Source organism: Lissotriton helveticus, chromosome 2_2 (genome assembly GCF_964261635.1).
Source record: "Lissotriton helveticus chromosome 2_2, aLisHel1.1, whole genome shotgun sequence".
In the NCBI taxonomy this organism is placed as follows: Eukaryota; Metazoa; Chordata; class Amphibia; order Caudata; family Salamandridae; genus Lissotriton; species Lissotriton helveticus.
In genome coordinates, this window is record NC_136060.1 from 180,444,821 (window position 1) to 180,459,294 (window position 14,474).

Consider the following 14,474-nt stretch of genomic DNA (forward strand, 5'->3'; position numbering starts at 1 on the left):
TAATTCGCTGAATTGCGATTACTTGCATTTAAGGAATCTCAAATTGAGATTCCTTAAATGCAATACATGAAAGTTTAAAAAATAGCGATTTCGCTTATAGGGCTTGCAAATTACCATGAAGTTCAACTTCATGGTAATTTGCAAAACCTTTGAAAAATGCAATAAAGTGCATTTTTCAAAGTTTCATGTTGCGCACACACATGCCCTAAGGGCATGTGTGTGCACAACATATGTGCACAGATCAATTTCAGGGGTGCACAGGGTGTCCTTTGGACACCCCTGCACCCTTGAAATCGCATTCTCATTTTGTGATTCGCTAATTGCGATTCGCAAATTGAGAATGTCTTCCCATTCATTCCTATGGGCCTCTAGGCCCATAGGAATGAATGGGGAGGTATTCCTTAATTGCGACTCGCAATTTGCGAGTCGTAATTAAGGAATTTTAAGAAATCGCTATTTTTAAAGTGATTTCTTCTTGCATAGCATTTTGCTATTCCTTATTAGCGATTCCTTATTTTTCGCTAATAAGGAATCGCAAAATGGATGCTTGATGCATCTGGGGGAATGTATCTTGGATATACCCTTTGGAGCGCGTTAGGCTTGCGTTACTGTACTGTAGAGCTATGGTGCCTGTGCCTTGTTTCCGGTGATGATGCTGCGTAGTAGCAGAGATTGGCTCTCTGGGCAGGAGGGCCCAGGGATGTGGTCAGTGGAAGTGATGCATCATTTTCCTGCATCTGAAGAACTAAAGAGAAGCCTTACAACAAAGGCATTGGAATGTAAATTGTCAAAGTATTTCTTTTGTATTCGAGTACTCTGTCACAGCGAATCAGGGAAAGAGTGTGTTGGGCCATATGGGGGCTAGTGTGGATTGTGTGAATGACATCGGAGTATCTCGTGGGGTTGAGATGGTGTGGGGGGGACTAGGAGTCTTGTGCGGAGCGGTGTAACCTAGCATGTGTCAAACGAACAGACAATTGACTATCTGAAACAGTCTCTACTCATCACCCTTTGCTCTGATGACTTACATGATAAAATCCAGTTTAACATCTGAAAGAGATGGTGTCGGGTACCAACTTTTATATCATGCAACAGCCCTGTCTAATCACGAGAGCTACAATTCAGCGTCAATGTGGCAATATGTCCAGAGAAGGACATACAACAATGGATTAGCTAGCGTGACCCCCTAACTTTAACATGCCTTGGAGTGCTGACTTGAGTAGCTAAAAGCTAGTTTTATTATTTTTCTTTCCAACTAAATTGCCCAACTTTTCTGATCCTCATTCACAAATTAAATTGCTGTTCGAAGATGCTGCTGTACTCACTTCTTAAGCTGCTTCCGGATAAACTTGCTCTCCAGCTGTTTATTTGGCACCTGTACCCAAGTACCTGCAGAACACACCAAATTGCAAAAAGCTTAGAGGCCTTTAGAGTAAACTTCATTCTGTTCTACCTACGATAATTTGCTCTGTTCAACATGCAGATAATCTGCAGTTACACGTGGGTCTAAACTCTTAAGTAGTTGCTGCTTTATCAATGTCAACATCCCACTTTGTAACTTTTAGAAGCTCTTGAATGGGCACCCATGCCTTCACACACACAATGAGTATTCCCATCATTACACTTTCTTTATAGGCTTCCCATAAAACTAGCCAGCGCCACAATAATGAGAAGAGCTGAGGACGCTTAGAGCTTTATTGAGCTGAACAGAAACAAAATCCTACTACAGTCAGTCAAAGGGCATTAGACGGCCTTCGCAATGATCAAAAGACTCATAAAAAATACCATTAGGAAAAACACCCACATGAAAAACCTATCCATCACCTTGGCCACCTTTTTCCACTCAATTCCTTTGATTGTGGTTGCTCTGTGTTCCCTAAAGCAATTTGTGATATACTCAATATTCCTTGTTAATATTTCATAATGCGGGCAGCAGTAAGCATCGACTCTTTCTAGGCTTCCACCCAGTGCCCCAGGAATCCCATCCAGATGTCCATTTTGCTCCTTCTGGATGACAATATCGCAGACACAGTCTTCATTTTTGGGCAGTTGCCTCTTCGCGCCTTTGTAGGAATCATGCCCATTGGAGGCTTTTTCGTAAGGTTTAGAGCCATCGCTGTTCAGATTGCACTCATGCTCTCTTCTGCTTGGCGGGCCAGTACAATTCTCACCCACATCATACACGAAGAAGATCTTCGACATGTAGTCCAGTATCACCACCCGGGCCCACTGGGGGACAGGTTTAGCTTCTGCCCCACAGTGGTGGATGTTCATGATAATAATGGTGAGCGCAGTGGATGCGGTGATCATTGTCATGGTTGCTATGTAATATTTACCTGTGAAACGTAAACAGAGAAAAGTACTGGTAATTTGTAGGGACCCTAACAAAACGAAATCAATATATTGCAATCAATGAGATATATCCTTTTTAAACTTGGTCATATTGTGCTGCCACCCTGTACCTTTTGAAGCAATATGCATAGATAGAAAATTACATTTGAGGTTTATTGTTTGTACCACACAGGTTGCCAGTCTAGGAATTTCAAAACATCAGTCTATATGTTGAAGGCAATATCATCTGTATACGTTAGATCATATTGTAATAGGTTTGATGAATGAAATTAATTAGGTAACCGATTATGAGATTCATGTTTTGAGCTATTTTTAATTGCTTTCAGTATGTACATAAGTCATCTTTTCTCAAATTTGACAATATTGTTTGATGTTATTATTGCAGCCCATCGACTACATATTATATATATATATACACACACACACACACACATGCACACACACAGAGAGACACACAGAGACACACACACACATATAACAGTTACTTCAGTGACAATTTTTAATTTTTCACCCTTGTTGGTGCGGTCACTACAGTGTATCTCTAGATGTGCGTTTTAGGATAGTTGTCCTTCTTCAGTAGAGAGCAACACATCGTTTGGGGGTGCTAGAAATGCTGCCCAAAGACTTCTTAGGCCTTTGTACTGCTCACTGGGCACAGGTCCATCAGCTAGAGCTCATCAGCTCATTAGTTCAAGGGAGCCTTTTCCCCAAAAAATAGGGTCAGGCCTAAACCTTCACTTTTCAAACATACAAGTCACCCCAGGGTAGGGCCTGTAGCTCCCCGCAGTTCCGACGCGGACCATGCATCGCCTCAAGTCTCTGCCAGCCCAACCCAGCGCGATATATCTCGACTGGGATAACCGGACCAGCTCCACGCATTGTAGATCGACCCAAGTCCTCACGAGCACCATGGCTTTACCAGCAAGCTCCATATCAACAGTTTCTTGACACAGGCCAGTGTAACTGAACACAAAGACTGCATCGCTCTGCAACCATTACTTACAATACTCTTGTTCAGCTGGCCTAACTGGTTCCCTGCAGCCGGCCTGCACTTCATCACAGTTCACCGGAACTTGTGACTTTGTCCCAGTCTAGCGCAACCACTTAACCACAGATGGCACGTTGTGCTTATTGGTGCTATCTTCACTGAAATATATCCCCAGTTCTACTGATTGGATTTTTGTTGTTTTGATCTTGTTTTATTTATTAAAATGTACTCATTTTTCCAGTTTGGTGTGGGACTCTTTTTGTGCGGTGTTCTCACTTTATTACTGTTTGAAGTGCTGCAAACATGCTTTAAATTTTGTCGCTAAGTTAAGCCTGATTGCTCTGGGCCAAGCTACTAGAGGGTTGACCACAAGTTAATTTGGGGTTTGCTTGTGACTTTATCCATGTAAGAATTGTGGTTGCTGCATAAGAAGGGTTTCACCCTCTCAACCAAAATCCATATTTCTTACAGTTATGGATAAAGTAAGTACTATTCAGAAAAAATATAAAAGAAGGTTTGGTTGGTTGCAACATCCCTTGTTTACAAAAACCACGTGAATTATAGAAATAAGATGTGATGTAGTAAAAGTCTAAGCTGGCCAGCCTAGGAACATGATTAGGCTGTCCAAAGTTTGCATAATATTGGAAGGTAATGTCAATCAACGGTCATGCAATTGTGCCTGCTTACAAGACATGTTCATAGGTCTGTAAAAGAAACCCAGGCAAGATCTGGGGTGGCACAAAGGCTATCATAAATGTTTTTTTTCTGTTTTAACTTCTGTATAAGAAAGTAGAAGCTATATATTACATTATACTATGTGTTGGGGACAGTTTTCTTTCATTACGACTTATAGCTTGGTACACACCGTGCACTGTCTTTCCATCCCATCTTTCAACCGGCTCTTGCCCTGAGTCTCCCACTGTTTTCAGAATGTTGAAGTGCTTAACTTTGAGGACTCCATTGCTTGTTTTAATAAGATGGTGTCCACTTCTAATAAAACATGCAAATATTCCTCTACTAGCTGGATTATGTCCTTATTCTGTGAATTGAGAAATCGCCTCTGGGCTAGAGAGTTCTATGAAAATAATTACATTTTATGTTGTGACCCAGATCGAGTTAAATCCTGCATGCATGGCTCCCAATAATAGTACGCCACACTTACCAATAAGTGGCACATTCTCCGAAGGTGGCATACTCTCCGCAACCATTAATTGGAAAACCGTCAATGCAAGGAGAACGGTTACACCCAGAGAAACTTTTTCGCCTGAGTCGGCTGGGAGGTAGAATCCCAGAGGGGCCAAGAATGAAATCATCACACAAGGTACCAGCAAGTTGAATATATAGAAAATTGATCTCCGTTTTAAAAGCAAAGTGAATGTGACATCCGGGTAGGGCTCTGAACAGCAGCCATATGTGATGACATTCTTGACGGCGGGCATCCCATGCATTTCCCACTCCACATTTTCCACAAAGTCAGAAAGATCTCCATGGTCCAATGCATTGATGATGTCTACTTGGTTGCCATTGTAGGTCCAGGATCCAAAGGTGAGGTTACATTGTTGACTGTCAAAGGGGAAATACGACACATCCAAAACACAGGAGCTCTTTGTAATCGAAGGCGTATCCCATGTAATTTTCCCATCATATCTCAAAACCACGTTTGTATTGACTGGTTCTGAGAATTCATCATCAGCCCTAAGAAAAGCAGTTTTTAGAAAAAACAAAATAGTAAAACCTTTAGAAATGAAAACCTGGTTATGACACTTTCACACTTGTGAGATAAATGCAATTAAAATGCATTGACAGAGAAATGTCTTTAGGACATTTAGATGAAAATCATTGTGCTAAACCGACAATTACCAATATTTGGACAAAAAACAATATTTACAAATGTTGATTTGTCGTAACACATTTTATAAAATAAATAAGTATACACACTATATATGTATATGGAGAGAAAGATAGCGAGAGGCATAGGATATTAGATGCAGTTTGTCTACCACACATGAAGGTGTTATGTGTTTATAAGCATTATGTAAACCCGACGTGGTAGACTCTTTGCGGCTCTTCGGCAAATGGAGGCATGGCCAGTGTTCCAATTCTGGGCTGAAGGCACAGACAACTTATGACCCCTGTATGTCCCTTAGCTTACCTGGAGATACTGCATATCAGGCTCATAGCAATACCAGAGACTATCAGGCATATCATTCTATTGTTGTTGTGAGTTCTGGCAACCACGAGCACACACCCATCCCCTCCCCCCCCACACACACACACACAAAAAATCCACACCACTATTTTTATACGTTTTTTTAAGCCAGTTTTAGTGCTAGATAAACTAAATAAAATAGTTGCAGCGTTCAGTAAAATTGTGGGCGAGCAAAAGAAACAAAACGTTTTTTTATGAAAGTCAGCAAAGTTTTAAATGTGATGCATTGTAAGAATTTGTACATACTTAAATTCTGTGCATCAAACATGTTGCCATATTTAGTGTTGGTATTTCAATACAATCAACACATATTCTTACCTGTACTTCATTTATGTTATGCATTTCTGTCTTCAAGACAAGACTGAGTTATGTATGTACCAGAAGAAATGTCCTGTGATAAAATGCCCATATGGCCTTGGATGGATCCACTCGGAGCCATGCTGCTGTGCTTGGGACTGCAATATTGTCGAAATCTCAATCTCTTCCTCTCACAGAGAGGACTGTGAACTGTACTTTTCAAGTCTTTCATTTTGATAAAACTAAACTTAATGATTGTGATGTAAGGTGCGATAAATAACATGAGGATTCTCTTCCATACTAATGCGAAAACTTGAAGCTTTCTTGTTTTCTCCTAAGCACCATCTATTTAAATGAATTACAAAATTATTAACTAGAAGCATACGGTCAAAACACATGCCAACTGTATTGCACGGTATTGTATATTAATGAAAATGAATGAGTCAGCTATTGCAAATGAAAAAAAGAGTTATATGGCCTGAGCAGATTAAGAAATGATCGATAAATGGGACCACTAAAATCAATCAATCAGGAGTTTGTTAAAGCGCGACTACTCACCCGTAAGGGTCTCAAGGCGCTAGGGGTGGGGGGGGTTGGGGGGGTGCAGGTTCCATTCCATCAAGGAGGGGGTCTGTCGAAGAGCCATGTTTTGAGGTTTCTTGTGAAGATGGGGAGCGATGTTGTCTGTCTGAGGTGGAGCGGAAGGGCGTTCCATGCTTTGGCCGCGAGGAAGGAGAAGGAGCGGCCTCCCGATCTGGTCTTTCTGGTGCGGGGGACCACAGCGTAGGAAAGCTGGGCTGATCGTAGGGTCCTTTGGGGTGCGTGGAATTTGAGTCGGCTGTTCAGGTATGCTGGTCCGGTGCCGTGGAGGGCCTTGTGTGCGTGGGTGAGCATCTTAAAGGTGATTCTCGCCTCGACGGGGAGCCAGTGGAGTGTGCGCAGGTGCTGGGAGATGTGGCAGTGTTTTGGCAGGTTGAGGACCAGTCTTGCGGCGGCGTTCTGGATGTTCTGTAGCTTGCAGATGAGGTTTTTGTTTATTCCGGCGTAGAGTGCGTTGCCGTAGTCGAGTCTGCTGGTGACCAGGGCGTGAGTGACTGTCTTTCGGTGTTCGAGGGGGATCCATTTGAAGGTCTTACGAAGGAGGCGGAGGGTGTGGAAGCAGGAGGATGAGACAGAGTTGATCTGGCGGTCCATTTTGAGCTCGGAGTCCAGGATGATTCCCAGGTTGCGTGCGTGGTCTGTGGGGGTTGGAGGGTTTCCGAGGGCGGTGGGCCACCAGGTGTCACTCCATGCGTCGGGGTTTGGGCCCATGATGAGTACTTCTGTTTTGTTGGTGTTTAGTTGTAGGCAGCTGTTTTTCATCCATTTGGCGACGGCTTCCATGCCTTCTCGAAAGTTGCGTCTGGCGGTGTTGGGCTCGTTGGATAGGGAGAGGATGAGCTGGGTGTCGTCTGCATATGACACGATGTTGAGTCCGTAGGTTCTGACGATGGGGGCAAGTGGAGCCATGTAGATGTTGAAGAGCGTCGGGCTGAGGGAGGAGCCCTGGGGGACTCCGCAGGTGATAGGTGTGGGGTCCGAGAGGAAAGGGGGGAGTCTGACCCGCTGCGTCCTGCTGGAGAGGAAGGAGCAGATCCAGTCGAGGGCCTTGTCCTGGATTCCTGCATCGTAGAGTCTGCGTATTAGGGTGCGGTGGGAGACTGTGTCGAACGCCGCTGATAGGTCGAGGAGGATGAGGGCTACTGTTTCTCCTTTGTCCAGTAAGGTGCGGATGTCGTCTGTTGCGGCGAGGAGGGCGGTTTCCGTACTGTGGTTTTTTCTGAAGCCGGATTGGGAGGAGTCGAGGATGTTGTGTTCTTTAATGAATGTGGCGAGTTGGCTGTTGATGGCTTTCTCGATGACTTTCGCTGGGAATGGGAGCAGGGAGATGGGTCTGTAGTTTTTGAGGTCGGTGGGGTCCGCTGAGGGTTTCTTTAGGAGGGGGTTGACCTCGGCGTGTTTCCAGTCGTCGGGGAATGAGGCGGTCGCCAGGGAGCAGTTGATGGTTTGGCGGAGGATGGGTGCGATGGTGTTGGCGGCTCTGTTGAAGATGTGGTGGGGGCAGGGGTCCATGGGGGCCCCTGAGTGGATTGACTTCATTATCTTCAGTGTGTCTTCGGTGGTGAGGGGTGTCCAGTCATCAATCGCTGGTTTCCGGGTGTCGGGGGTGGTTGGTGAGGGTTCAGTGTGTTGGTTGTCTTCGTCGAAGTTGTCGTAGATGCTCTTGATTTTGTGGTGGAAAAAGATGCTGAGTTTGTCGCAGAGGTCTTGTGAGGGAGGGATGTCGGTAGACTCGCTGGTGGGTTGGGCGAACTCCTTGATGATGCTGAAGAGTTCCTTGCTGTTGTGTGCGTGGGTGGAGATTCTGTCTTCAATCGCTTTTTTCCTCGTTTCTCTGATGAGTTGATGGTGGGCGTTGGTGGCGGCTCTGAAGTTGTTGTGGGCTTCTGTGGATTTGGTGTTTCTCCAGGCCTTTTCGAGGCGGCGGCATGTGCGCCTGGACTCTCGAAGTTCGGTGGTAAACCATCTGGCTTTCTTGGCACGGGTATTGTTGTTTTTCTTGAGGGGGGCTATGGTGTTGGTGCTGTCCGAGATCCATCTATGCAGGGTTCGGGCTGCGGTGTTGGGGTCATCGTTTTCCGCGATGGTTGGGGTGGAGTTGTTGAGTGAGGAGGTGAGCTGGTCATCAGTGATTTTGGTCCAGTTTCTTTGTGGAAGCAGGTGCTGGTGTCTGTGGATGGTGGGTGTTCTGAAGGTGAAGTGGACGCAACGATGGTCGGTCCATGGGAGTTCGGTGGTGTGGCTGAAGGTGATGGAGTTTCCTGTAGTGAAGAGGGGGTCGAGGGTGTGTCCTGCTGAGTGCGTGGGCTCGGTCACGATCTGGCGGAGTCCAATGTTGTGGAGGTTGTCCAGGAGGGATGTGGTGTTGGGGTCCAGTTGATTGTCGAGGTGGAAGTTGAGGTCTCCCAGCAGGGTGTAGTTGGTGGATGCGATGGCCTGCGGGGAGATAATGTCCGTGATGGAGTTGGCGAAGCGTCCGCGGGGTCCAGGGGGTCGGTAGATGAGGGTTCCTCGGAGGGCGGCGGTGGGGCTGGCCAGTATCTTGAAGTGAAGGTGTTCCATCAGTTCTGTGGACTCGTCAGGGAGTGTGCTCAGGCGGAGGCTGGATTTGTGGACGATGGCGATTCCTCCTCCTGGGTGGATGGGGCGGTCCTTCCTGGAGATCTTGTATCCTTGGGGGATGGCGATGGCGAAAGCCAAAGAAGTAGGGGTGGGAGAAACTCGCAGAATTTGACTCTCTTGAATTCCACCGAGTTACATAAAAACTCCATGAGATTCTGCAAAGTTCCATCAATAGGTGGAAATAGACACATTGCGCTGCTCATGCTGTGATTTAGAGCTGGAAACTCATTCTGGGCAGAAAAATCCATGCGAATGGCACCACGCGGTGCACCAGATAGCACCAGCTACTCAGGTTGATTTCGCTGCTGTTTGAGTACATTTTCTACACGAGTGGTAGCCTTCTGATCGCAAACTGTTGCGACCATCAGCGACCGTCCAAGTTTGAAAAGTCTCTCCAGATGTCTTCCTAGTGACTGGAAATCGTACTAGGGGTTGCCAAATCTCACTCGCCAATTTAAGGTTCTGGAGCCGTTCATGAGAAAAGATTTTGATGAGCAATTGGTGGAATTTGGCATAGTACGTGCACAACGTGACATTCTCTCTTCCACAATTTTCGTCACCTTTCCTCCCTCTGTGCAAAAGAACTCTCAGAATCTGAGTATTTTGTCCAAGGCGTAGCCTCTTTAGTCACACCAAACCAGGTAAATCACCACAAACCAATATGAGGGTAACAGTATCCAACTTGGATATATATAAAATTCTTCACAGCATCACACTTTAGCGGCACCAACATGTCAAAGACAGTAAAGAAATTAGGCACATCATTACACTTGAACTTGGCTATACACTTGAACTTGGCCGTCTCGGCCCACCAAGCACCCACTCTGCTGCGCACATTGTGCCGACAGGCCCCAAAGCGCTACAGTAAACAGTTGCACTACTTGAAATCCAGGCCACCTCATAGCGCACTGTCCCACCGGGATACCTCCATACAGGCAACCTCCCCAAGGTTCTACTCAGTCCATACGTTGCGGGTTAGGGCAGTAAAGTGCAGGACCACCAGCAGGTCAGTCCCCCCTCTCTGCCTACCCTCTGCACACGTCGATCCTATCCCCTCCTGGGTCCATACGGTCACTGAACCTCCATTGTTGTGCATCTCCCTTTGTTGTTAACTGTCAGTGCTCCGCGAGGTCTCGCTCTTCTACCGTGTGGGTGGGTGGTCGATGACGTGCCCCTGCAGCTTGCCCGAGGTCCAAGGGGACAAAGAGGCTGGAAACCCCGGGGCACCGCCTTAAATATCCTCCCAGGTTTTTCCCTGTGCACCCTGATGACGTCATGACCTCTTCCTTCATCCAGCCCCCTTCATGGCCCCGGATGAGGCTCAGTCCCATGGCACTACTAAGGGCGCCCCTCCCATAGGCGCAGGGGGCGCCTGGTCAGGAACTCCATGCTTCAAGAGTAACATGGAGTCACAAAAATTCCACCAGTTTGGCAAGCAGAATGGAATATTCTGCCCACCTCCTACAAATAAGGTAAACTAGATGATAGAGCGATCTTTCACAGAGATATTTTTTCTGGGCTAGGAGACTTGCTAGAGTAACACAGTTTTCCTTGTTTTTGTCAGGTTATCCAAATCCTTATCCTTTGCAGTATATGGTATACCTTAACATCAAATTAATTTTTTATCAGTAGACTGTTACTTGTCTCTTACTCTGAAGCATATGTGACAAGTTTCAATTGGGGTATTCAAACTTTAATATATACTTGGAAAAGGAAAACCTACCCATATACGCCAATGGCGCTGTGATATTAGCCTTTTGGTTAAATTTACAACACACTATTGCCCTTATGGCTTATAGAAAAACATATATAACATACATTGTTATGAAGAGAGAACTATTGTTATAGTCCTGCTCTATTCACTTGTGGATTTTAGAAACTAAAGATTCAAATGTTTGCTATCACATAGTGCAGATCTATCATATAAATGTTCTAGAACCACAGATTCTATGTATCCAGGAAATCTAAAGGCTATTGATTAAAAAGTAGCCCAGTTCCAGTTAATTAACTGACAATATAGAAATATATGGGATAGGATTTCACAGGGGGTACGATTTTGGGTGCCTGCAGTGTGTTGTGTTATTTTTTAAATTTCACTGACATTTTAATAATTTGCGCCTGCTTCACCCTCCCCGTTCCACCCCGAGCTTCGCTCGTTTGTTGTGGAGGGAGTTTCATACTATCTCTTGCTCTGCCATTATTCAGACTTCCGGCGGAAGGGGGGAGCGGTCTAGTTGTCATCACGCTCCTTCCTCTTCTTAACGCAGGGCTTCATTCGAGCTGCGGTACACACGCTTGAGGTACGATCTATGTACCGCGCTGCTTTGCTTAAGAAATATATGGGATAGGAATTCACAGGGGGTACGATTTTGGGTGCCTGCACTGTGTTGTGTTATTTTTTAAACTTCACTGACATTCTAATAATTTGTGCCTGCCTCACACTCCCCGTTCCACCCCGAGCTTCGCTCGTTTGTTGTGGAGGGAGTTTCTTACTATCTCTTGCTCTGCCATTATTCAGACTTCCGGCGAAAGGGGGGAGCGGTCTAGTTGTCATCACGCTCCTTCCCCTTCTTAACGCAGGGCTTCATTCAAGCAGCGGTCCACACACTTGAGGTACGATCTAAGTACTGCGCTGCTTTGCTTAAGAAATATATGGGATAGGATTTCACAGGGGGTACGACTTTGGGTGCCTGCACTGTGTTGTGTTAATTTTTAAACTTCACTGACATTCTAATAATTTGCGCCTGCCTCACACTCCCCGTTCCACCCCGAGCTTCGCTCGTTTGTTGTGGAGGGAGTTTCTTACTATCTCTTGCTCTGCCATTATTCAGACTTCCGGCGGAAGGTGGGCGCGGTCTAGTTGTCATCACGCTCCTTCCCCTTCTTAACGCAGGGCTTCATTCGAGCAGCGGTCCACACGCTTGAGGTACGATCTATGTACCGCGCTGCTTTGCTTAAGAAATATATGGGATAGGAATTCACAGGGGGTGCGATTTTGGGTGCCTGCACTGTGTTGTGTTATTTTTTAAACTTCACCGACATTTTAAAATAATTTGCGCCTGCCTCACACTCCCCGTTCCACCCGAGCTTCGCTCGTTTGTTGTAGAGGGAGTTTCTTACTATCTCTTGCTCTGCCATTATTCAGACTTCCGGCGGAAGGGGGAGCGGTCTAGTTGTCATCACACTCCTTCCCCTTCTTTACCGATGTGTTGGATGGCGCGCAGCGGGCGCGCCAAAGGCAAGCCTGTCTGCGCCTGTACGTCGCCTCTCGCCAGGACCCCTGGTCTTTGTCGGACGGGTCCGATCCGTTATGGTAGGGATGAACTCCTGACTTATAATACTGGCTCAGCTCTCTGCCAGCTAATCCTCCGACCCTAGGGGACTCCTCGTGGAACTGCCCTGCTTGCGGCTCCTTTTCCATCCCGATCCCCACCCTCCCGACATGCGTCCACCAGACTAAATCCCAGATTCAGTTGAAACTGTTACAGCTCAATGTCAGATCTTTGGCAAAACATCATGCTGAAGTATTTGATCTTATCTCTGAAGAGCGTCCAGACATATTGTTTCTGTGTGAAACCTGGTTGCATGATGACTTGGTAGCGATCTCTAACCTAGCCCTACCCCTTGGTTACTCCATTTGCACTCTAAACAGGGTCCCCAGGGGAGGGGGCATAGCGGTCGTTTTTAAATCACATTATTCCTGCCTATTTAACGAAATACAGGTGGCAGACTGTGAAGCGGCGCATTTCCAGATCTCTGTGAGCCCACAGTGCTCTCTATCAGGTCTTTTAATTTATCGTCCCCCGGGCACTGCCACTAAATTCAAGGAAGCTCTCCCTGAGGTTGTTAGCGAGCTAGCAGCAGGCTCGGCTAATTTTAGTATTTGTGGTGATCTTAATCTCTACCTGGACCAGATGCAGGAAAATGCCACTTTTATAGCAGACTTAGCTGCCCTCCAGTTGGATCAATTAGTCCCTGGACCCACGCACTCAGCGGGACACTTGCTTGACCCAGTATTTTCCAATCTTCATTCTATAACTATGGAACGACCCACTCCCATGGGCTGGACTGACCACTTCCTGGTCAGATGGTTCATCCCGCTCACTGAGCCCTCTAACAACGGAACCCCAAGATCGGTCTTTAAACGCCCTTGGCACAAACTGAAGCTTGATGATTTTCATCACTTTCTTAATGCCAATCCTCTCGACAATTGCCTAGACTACGACCGGTTTTGCAAATGGATCTTGCGAGGTCTTGACGCCCTAATTCCGGCCAAATGGGTGAAAGGTCGCATTTCCACTTCCAATCCTTGGTATAACAACTCTTTAACCATCTTGCGAAAAGCCTGTAAACAGGCTGAACGCGATTGGAGGAAAGATTACGCATTGGAGAAAAAAGGTACTACCTGGCGAAGATTAAACTCTATCACAGGGCGATCTGTAAAACACGCGCATCTTTCTATGCCATGGAGATTAGCTATAGCCACAACCCCACTAAATGTATCCTTAAAGACCTCAGGACCAGGAGAGTGAATACTCTGGTTGTACCATCCACGCTTTTATGTGACGAATTAGCAACCTTCTTCGTCAACAAAGTGCGTAACATCTATCTATCCTTTCCCGATCCCTACACCCCTCCGGCCCATGTCAGACCTAGTGCAGAACCTAGGGTCTCCTTGATGTTTATCCCACCCCTTTCGGAGGCCGAATTTATTTGACTTAGTGGCAAAATTAGATCGGGTTCCCCTCTGGACCCCCTGCAGCCATCACAATTTAAGGATTCCCTTTCCATCTTTTGGGAGCCCCTTTGCAATATAATCAACAGCTCCTTCTTATCCGGGACTGTCCCGGCCCCCTGGAAGCATGCCTGGGTGTCTCCCATTCTGAAAAAATCCCGCGCTACCGTCGATCTCAAGCTGGATGACTATGAGGGTCGCCTCCGCCGCAACAATCTATGCATCCTTGGTGTGCCGGAAAAGTCAGAAGGGCAAGCACCCGACCTATTCAAGGAAGACCTCATCCTCAAGCACCTAAAACCAAAGGGCCTCAGTAAATTCTTTGTTATAGAGCGGGCGCACAGGGTCCTGGGTGGCCGTCCCAGGCCGGATGCTCCCCCGCGGCCGATGTTGGCCCGAGTCCTTTACTACAGAGACAGAGACGATATCCTCCAGAGCTCCAGGGCAAACGCCCCACTTAAGTATGAAAATGCCACCATCTCCCTTTTCCCGGACTTCACGCAAAGAGTGCAAAAGCAAAGTAGATCCAAGCTGTCGGTGAAGCGAGATCTGAGGGAAAGAGGTATGAAATACTCGATGTTGTTCCCTGCTCGTCTCAGGGTTCGAGGCGGAGGGCCGAGCATGGTTTTTTGATCAGCCAGAGGCGGGGATGGAGTGTCTCGAATACCGGG

The 14,474-nt window shown here is 46.5% G+C and overlaps 1 protein-coding gene across 1 annotated transcript in view; it reads right to left on the bottom strand.

Moving 5' to 3' along the window:
• Positions 1-1,739: 1,739 nt before the first annotated feature.
• CHRNA9 (cholinergic receptor nicotinic alpha 9 subunit) overlaps positions 1,740-14,474 on the bottom strand; it is a 31,541-nt gene continuing 18,806 nt past the window's right edge. Inside the window, exons 3-4 of the mRNA XM_078678969.1 lie at positions 4,503-5,035; positions 1,740-2,336 (exon numbers count right to left, since the gene is read on the bottom strand). Coding sequence (XP_078535095.1) covers positions 1,744-2,336; positions 4,503-5,035 — 1,126 coding nt within the window. The 3' untranslated portion in view covers positions 1,740-1,743. The remainder of the gene's footprint in view (positions 2,337-4,502; positions 5,036-14,474) is intronic.